Source organism: Cynoglossus semilaevis, chromosome 3 (genome assembly GCF_000523025.1).
Source record: "Cynoglossus semilaevis isolate Cse_v1.0 chromosome 3, Cse_v1.0, whole genome shotgun sequence".
NCBI classification, from domain to species: Eukaryota; Metazoa; Chordata; class Actinopteri; order Pleuronectiformes; family Cynoglossidae; genus Cynoglossus; species Cynoglossus semilaevis.
In genome coordinates this window covers 1,900,830-1,908,446 of record NC_024309.1, presented here as the reverse complement: position 1 = coordinate 1,908,446, position 7,617 = coordinate 1,900,830, and the positions used below count along the sequence as shown (strand labels likewise).

Here is a 7,617-nt window from a genome sequence, read left to right as displayed (position 1 = left end):
GTAGTACAATACTGTTCACCTGATGCTCATGAGGGTCTGGTACCACAGTGTGTTCCAACACTGCTTTTATGCAGACAGAGGGGGTTGTAAGTAATCCAGAAACGTTGGGACACCTGTAGGAATTAGTAGCACCAGCTTTCAAGGCTGATTCAGCTTTAAATTGTTAACCCACGGTGTGTTCCCTGAAAATGGCCTTCTTGTATAATTCTGAAATGTACATTATTTTTCGGTTTTGGGTAACCAAACCTTTTTTTTTTTAACCTCTGGCTCTTCAGTACTTACCTATGTACCATAATTCAAGCTATTCATTCAAGCTATTCATTGGGCTTACACAACTTGAATTGCAATAAACGACTGGAAAAATTGGGGTGTTCTAAAACCTTTGACCGGTAGTGTATTTTTTTCCTACATTTTTCACACTGTCATTTCAATATTCAATACTCACATAATTGATTAAGTATTTCGAACTAATTTAAGCTTATGAATGCCAATGTTTATTATGGAAATCCTAGCTCATTAATGTTCAAAATGACGGTCCAGGTTCTGACATATATCCGCTTGTTTGTCTGTCCCCAGACGATGCTCATGCCGGAGAAATTAAAAAGTCCCACAAGACTGTGAGGAGAAGACAAAAAGAGACAGCTAACTACCAGAAACAGGAGGAGGCGACAAAAAGGCAATGGGATATGCAACGGAGCTCAGTGTCTTCCCACTCAAGTGGTGATGAGGTACTAGCCTACACTAGCAGTTATAGCTGTACTGGAGCGGGGATTCCCAAAAGTGTGGTGAACTACCACTAGGTGGTGCGCGAGATTAAAAACAAATGGTGATGATGGCGGTTTAAGTGTTTTTTTTTTAAATGGCATTATCCCGCACAATAGAGATTGTTAATAAACGTGTCCCAAGTAACATTTTCCCTCGTAAAATTAATCATTTAATAAAAATTTAAACAAAAAAAAATAACACAGCGGATATCTAAATTAATAAAATAAAATAAAATTGCATTACAGCATATTTGATATATTTTACCTCATTTGAGAAAAATGATCAACACCTGGTTAATCAAAAATTAAAATAAGCATAAAAAATGTATGGGGAAAAAACAATGGTTTGGGTGCTTCAGGAAAATAAAACCTGTCTTCTATTTGACTTTATGTCACCAATATTGCGTTAAAGACAAAAATTTAATTTGTGAAGAAAGACAACGAAAACGAAAACGTAGTCATCTCAGTGTCTCTATCTTTCAGGGGGAGGAGTCTGTTGTGATAGGTCTTGCCCCTCCACCTGAGATTTTGGGTAATCCACATAGTCAAGCCACATCCACCAACCCAGATAACAACGAGGTGGAAGGAGACCCCAAGAGTGGGAACACATGCAACGCCCTGTCAGGTAAATGGCGCACATTGAAATTGTTCTCCCACTTTTTTTTTTTTTTTTTTTTTTTGTAAAGGTAAACAGTATAACCAAGAATAATGAGCTATGTGTTTATGTTTTAAATAAAAACAAACCAAAATATATATTTTGATGGAGAAAAATTGTATGAGAAGAACTTATATATAATGTATTTTACTACATATAATACACATTTATATATATATATATGTATATATATATGTCTGTATGTATGTATCTATGTATATACAGTATACATATGTATGTATATGTATGTATATACCCAGTGGTTGAAATAATATATTTAATATATTTTATTTAGTCCTTCTCAGGCGAGATGTATTTTTTTGCTTTGTTTTTCTTTAAAACATACCCATATATCTAATTAATTATGGGGAAAATTATTAAATGTAATATTCGTCATTTTCTCTACATCCCTTTTTTTTATTGACTGTTCTAAGACACGTCTTCATGTCCTTCCTCCTGCACCTGATTTCTGCTCTCACAGGTGCATTCTCAGGTGTGTCCAACATCTTCAGTTTCTGGGGGGAGAGTCGAGGAGGGGGTCAGTACCAGGAGGTGCCCAGCTGTAGCTTGGCCTCTCCACCAGCTCTCAACACGCCCATACACAGGCTGAGCCGCCAGCAGCGCAGCCAGCTGGACACACGCCTGGACCTGCTGCAAAAGCAGCTCAACCGGTATGAGAAAATGGGTTCGGTTGTTCACGCATGTGTTTAACTGCTGTAGCTGTTCTTGGTACTGTGGTCAGTACACAGTAGTAGTATACAGTGCGAAAGCTAATGTTAGCATTGCGACATGAATAGAGCATGCGGTTTTCACAGCAGTTACAATAACACAGTTTCTATGTACATATGTAGCCTTCACCTGAATATTTTTCAGGTCATTCTAATAAAGCCTCCTTGTTGCTACGTACTGTAGCTCCTGGCACATAATGCATATGTACTGGTTAAATACACCTTAGCTTGCTTAATTTACTTAGCCCACTATGGACAGTGATGGAAAATGCAAAATATCAAGAGGTTTTAGTTTAGTGTAGACAATGAAATAGTAACTAAAGTTTAAAAGACATAAAAGGATAAATATTCGCCTCAACACTAAAAACTGCAGATTCTGGGATATTTTATTTAATATCTGGATATTTGTATTTATTTAAAAATAAATCACAAACAGCCCTTTATGGTATATAATCCCACAGTGTGATATCCTGATTGCAGTTGGAAGATTAGATTAGATTAGATTAGATTAGATTAGATTAGATTAGATTAGATTAGATTAGATTAGATTAGATTAGATTAGATTAGATTAGATTAGATTAGATTAGATTAGATTAGATTAGATTAGATTAGATTAGATTAGATTAGATTAGATTAGATTAGATTAGATTAGATTAGATTAGATTAGATTAGATTAGATTAGATTAGATTAGATTAGATTAGATTAGATTAGATTAGATTAGATTAGATTAGATTAGATTAGATTAGATTAGATTAGATTAGATTAGATTAGATTAGATTAGATTAGATTAGATTAGATTAGATTAGATTAGATTAGATTAGATTAGATTAGATTAGATTAGATTAGATTAGATTAGATTAGATTAGATTAGATTAGATTAGATTAGATTAGATTAGATTAGATTAGATTAGATTAGATTAGATTAGATTACCTTAAATCAGATCAGGTTAGGTCAAATAGAATTAAACTAGATTAGATTAGATCAGATCAGATTAGATTACCTTAAATCAGATTAGATTAGTTTATATCAGATCAGATTAGGTTAAATGGAATTAAACTAGATGAGATTAGATTTGATGAAATCTTAGATTAGGTTAGATAAAATGCAAAAACTGAAGGTGAACTATTTGTATGAAGTCATCACAATATTAAATATAAATACATTTTTAAACAACACATAAAAATATATATGTTGATAGATGCTAGATTTTAAATAATCGTATCATGTTTTTTGTCTTTTCACTTTTGTGTGAAGCCATTGGTATATTCATGTTTTTCCAAGTTCATGAAGCTGTCTTGTTTTGTGCAATTCAAAATATTTCCTAACGCAGGAAGTCGTGAATTATTCGTTATCTACTGCACTAAAATACATGGCTTTAACGTGTGTGTGATGGAGAATATTAACAAAAGAAAAACCATGAAAATGTATAAATATATATTGTCCACAGGTTGGAGAGCCGAATGTCCACAGACATTGGAGCCATAATGCAGCTGCTGCAGAGACAGATGGCTCTGGTTCCTCCTGCCTACAGTGCTGTGTCCACACCACCGCAGGTATAAACACAATAAACAATTACAGGCCAACTAGCCAGGATGCCTAGTATAAGCCAGGCATGGGCAAACTAAGGCCCGGGGGGCGGATGCGGCCCGTTCTGCTTTTTATCCGGCCCACCAAACCTTTCCAAATTATATAATTTATTTATATTATCATTACACTTCTGCCTTTCCCCTGCAATCCCTACGTTTCCCCAATAGTTGGTGTAGAAAATGATTTTAGCATTTTAGCATTTTAGCATGACTTTTACATGTCATTTGTCTTAGTTCGCACAAACGCTCCATCTATCTGCTCCTGACTCGCGCCCCCCTGTATTTTAGGACAGTTGTGGCCAAAAAGTTTGCCCACGCCTGGTATAGAGCTATGAGGATCCTCCATAAAATTTTCTCATGTTGACTGAGACAGGAAGGGCAAATTGCCTGTAGCTGTGCAGTATCTAAAAAAAAAACTTTTTTTTTTTACCTTGCCTTTTTTGAGGCATTTCTTATTTTTTTGTAAGACAAACATTTCCTGCCAAAAGTTGATGACTTGGCATTTAGTTTGCAGCACTGGCATTTAAAAGCAGGAATTCACTCTGACTACGTGTCAGTTTTTCTTAATGTCACTTTCCTTCGAAAAACTCCTTCAGTGCCGCAGTAGTGCCTAGGCAGTGATTTTCCACAAATCAGCAGTTGGCAGAGTGTAAAGGTGTCACATTTTTCAGCATTCGGATTGTGATGTTGACACGGGGAATTCTATGTATTTTGCAAAACACTGACATGTTTTCTATACAGGCCTCACCTTACCCTGGGTCTGGACCAGGACTAGGTCCAGGAGAGAGACTGGTTCATCCTGTTACACCTCTGGAGACAGATCCTCTGTCTTCTTTATCTCAGGTGACAAAATAAATATACATATTTTTCTTTGCTGACGTCTCACCTCCTGTTACCGTACATACTCACGTATTAGCCGATTTGCGAAAAGCCGACCCCTGAAAATTGATCCTAATTGTTAACCCAATGGTTATTTTTACAAAAACTCGCATATTAGCCGACCATGTTTTCATTTTTTTCCGTGGTAAAATTTCTTACTCCTGCTGTGTGCATCAACAGAGAATTAGAAAATGATCTTGGTAAACACTGTTTACGTAAAAATTGCGAAGATTTGGCCAATGTTTGTTGCGAAATTCAGAATAGACATGATTTTTTTTTTTGCATCAGTGAAACAGTTTAAATAATTATTGAATTTATTTATAAGTGCAGTGATATATTTTTGACCACACTTTCGACTTAGTGTTTATTATCGGTGATGATGCGATCGATGGGAAATGCTGTCCCAGGTATTTATAAGACGACCCCCGATCTGATCAATTTTTTTGGTGTTTTAAATTTGGCTTATACTGTATGTGAGTATATGCGGTAAATGTTGTGTTAAATACTCAAAATAAACACAACAATAGTTGCTTGGAAGCCCGGGGTCAACATGTGAAGCGGGACCGGGGGCGGGGGGGCGGACCTGCCGTTACCTCCGGGCCTGGAGTCGCTTCAGGTTCTAGTTTAGGGTTGGAGCTAGGCGGTCGTGCAACAATGGCCTCGAGCTTAGGAACGGGGTTAAACATCAGTCCCGAGGTTTGTCACGTGGCTGAAATGGGGCCGGCAAATGGTTCCGCTGCGCCCCGTCTTGATCCTGAATCTCAAAGGAGGCTGTCCCTTCAGGAACCACAGACATCTTTGGACTCCACAAGGACACCACAGAGACATAGCTCTGACCCCGGGGGGAGCTAGAGTCGAGGCGAAGGGCGCAGGGAGCGTGGAAGGGAGGGACGGATAGAGGGGGGAAAAATGAAAGAATGCGATGTTTGATCCTGCACCTCCTCCAGTTTTCACCTGTGATGGCGATCAGGATACTGGACCTCCACAAAAACCCTTTAGGACACTTAACCTCTCAAGTTAGGAACACACGGATTAGACAGTGATTAGTGTGCGTGTGTGTGTGTGTGTCATTCTCCATTCCCTCTCTCTCCCGCCCTCTCTTCTGATGAAACATCTGGAGCTTTCTGAACATCACAACGACCTTTAACCAAAACCACCACCAGAGCTGAGACCGACTCTGCCTCCTACTGAAAAAAAAAAAATCTGCTCCGAACTTCTGCGTTTTCCCTGCTCAGGGTTACGCAGCCTTACGCACACACACACATGCGGGCGCGTGATCGACTGCTGACCTGTAGAAGAATCCCTTTACTGCTGTATCCAGCGTTGGATGGCTTGACAAGAACAAAGAACAATGGACTAAAGGACGGAAAAGGAAGGAAAAAAAAAAAAAAAAAAAAAAAAACAAGTAGCCATTTATGTCTTGCACTGAAAATCTTATCGACCTAACGATTATTCTATACTATATGTACGCGGCGCTTCCAAGAAACTCACAGACTGGTTGGTTATATAGTAGTGTTAGCTGGCCTAACAGGAATCCTGCTGTTCCGTTCTCTCATTGGTTCCTTACCCCTGATGTCCTGCCCCCACCCCCCCCAAAAGGCGGAGCTACCACCCACCACCACCCCGCCCCCTTCCCCAANCCCCGCCCCCTTCCCAAAAGCACACTGGATTGGCTGGTTTGCACCTCAGGGGTGGGAACTGGAGGGTTACAAGCCATGAATTTTCTCATTGCACATATCAGCTGCCCGACAAAGCTCATAATAATGCTGAGGCAGTGTCGCCAATAGGTAAACTGGCAAACTTCACCAGAAACAGTGCACCGAAACGTCTCAAGTGAACATTTCCACAGGCAGTGAGTCCCACCTTATGGAGTTTAGAAAGTGATGAGTTGGGTGTTTTTAATCAAAGAAAGAAAGTTTAATGGTATTACTTTATGTGACTGATCGAAAACGATGGCAAACGTCGGCAGCGACGGGATATCGGCGTGCTTTGATGTCTGTCTCGTGGTCAGAGCTGTGCGTTTGGCGCGAAGTTGTTTGAGTTCCTCACTGATGAATTTGCTACCTCAGATTTCATTGTTCTCTCTCTCTCTCTCTCTCTCTCTCTCTCTCTCTCTCTCTCTCTCTACACCCGGAATGATCTCGCCCTGTACATAAAGGTCTGTCACGTGACCTGACCTGAACACACGAGTTTGCCAGTTTACAATGACCAGCCGAATGCGCCATTATTCTGTGTGCAGTATAATATGCAAACACTGGCAAGCAGAGTTGAGTGAGTGTGACGAAATATTATTATTATTAATATTTGAAATAGTAGTACTAGGGTAGATGTAGTAATATTTTGGTGTGTGTGTGTGTGAGATGCATTCCAGTCCAGAGCTTTGTATATGTGCGTCCGTCCTTGTTATGTCATCCAATCTCCAGAGCATGGTACAGTACATTTGCTTCACACACTGTAGATGACCACTGTATTCTCATACTTTGAAAAAAAAAAAAAACCTAAATTTGTTTCATGGCTTATTCCAAAACAGGAAAATGACACGTTTGGTGTTTGTGTTTTAAATCTAGACAGCACAAATAAATCCCTTTACAGGTGGGTTTAAAAAGACACCCACTCAAATACTTTAAGATGAAGGAAAAAGGACAATAGCGCCCACATGTTTACAGTACATTTGTTTTGCCCCCTTTTTTTTTTTTGTATTTTACACTTAAAACACCTGAAGTCTACTTCAAGTCACCAGCACACTGAGGTAGACGATGATCACGTCAGAACTAGGGATGGCTCGATACAACGTTTTCAGGACCGATACTGCTTGGTTGAACTTGACTACCTTGGATTATCTGCCGATACCCAATAGGCCCACTAGGCCGGATTGAACCGCTTAGTGGGCCTGTTTTGGCCCACGGGCCGTATGTTTGACACCCCCCGGGTTAGACGGTGCTCGACAGTGACACCCACCATGGTGAAGTGTTGGTCCCCACAAGATGACGTGTCCTGAGGGTC

The 7,617-nt window shown here is 39.4% G+C and overlaps 1 protein-coding gene across 1 annotated transcript in view; it reads left to right on the top strand.

Annotated features, from left to right (window-relative positions):
• kcnh2b (potassium voltage-gated channel, subfamily H (eag-related), member 2b) overlaps positions 1-4,665 on the top strand; it is an 18,926-nt gene extending 14,261 nt beyond the window's left edge. Inside the window, exons 13-17 of the mRNA XM_025054679.1 lie at positions 577-728; positions 1,248-1,389; positions 1,901-2,090; positions 3,597-3,702; positions 4,477-4,665. Of these exons, the coding sequence (XP_024910447.1) occupies positions 577-728; positions 1,248-1,389; positions 1,901-2,090; positions 3,597-3,702; positions 4,477-4,590 (704 nt within the window). The 3' untranslated portion in view covers positions 4,591-4,665. The remainder of the gene's footprint in view (positions 1-576; positions 729-1,247; positions 1,390-1,900; positions 2,091-3,596; positions 3,703-4,476) is intronic.
• Positions 4,666-7,617: the final 2,952 nt, after the last annotated feature.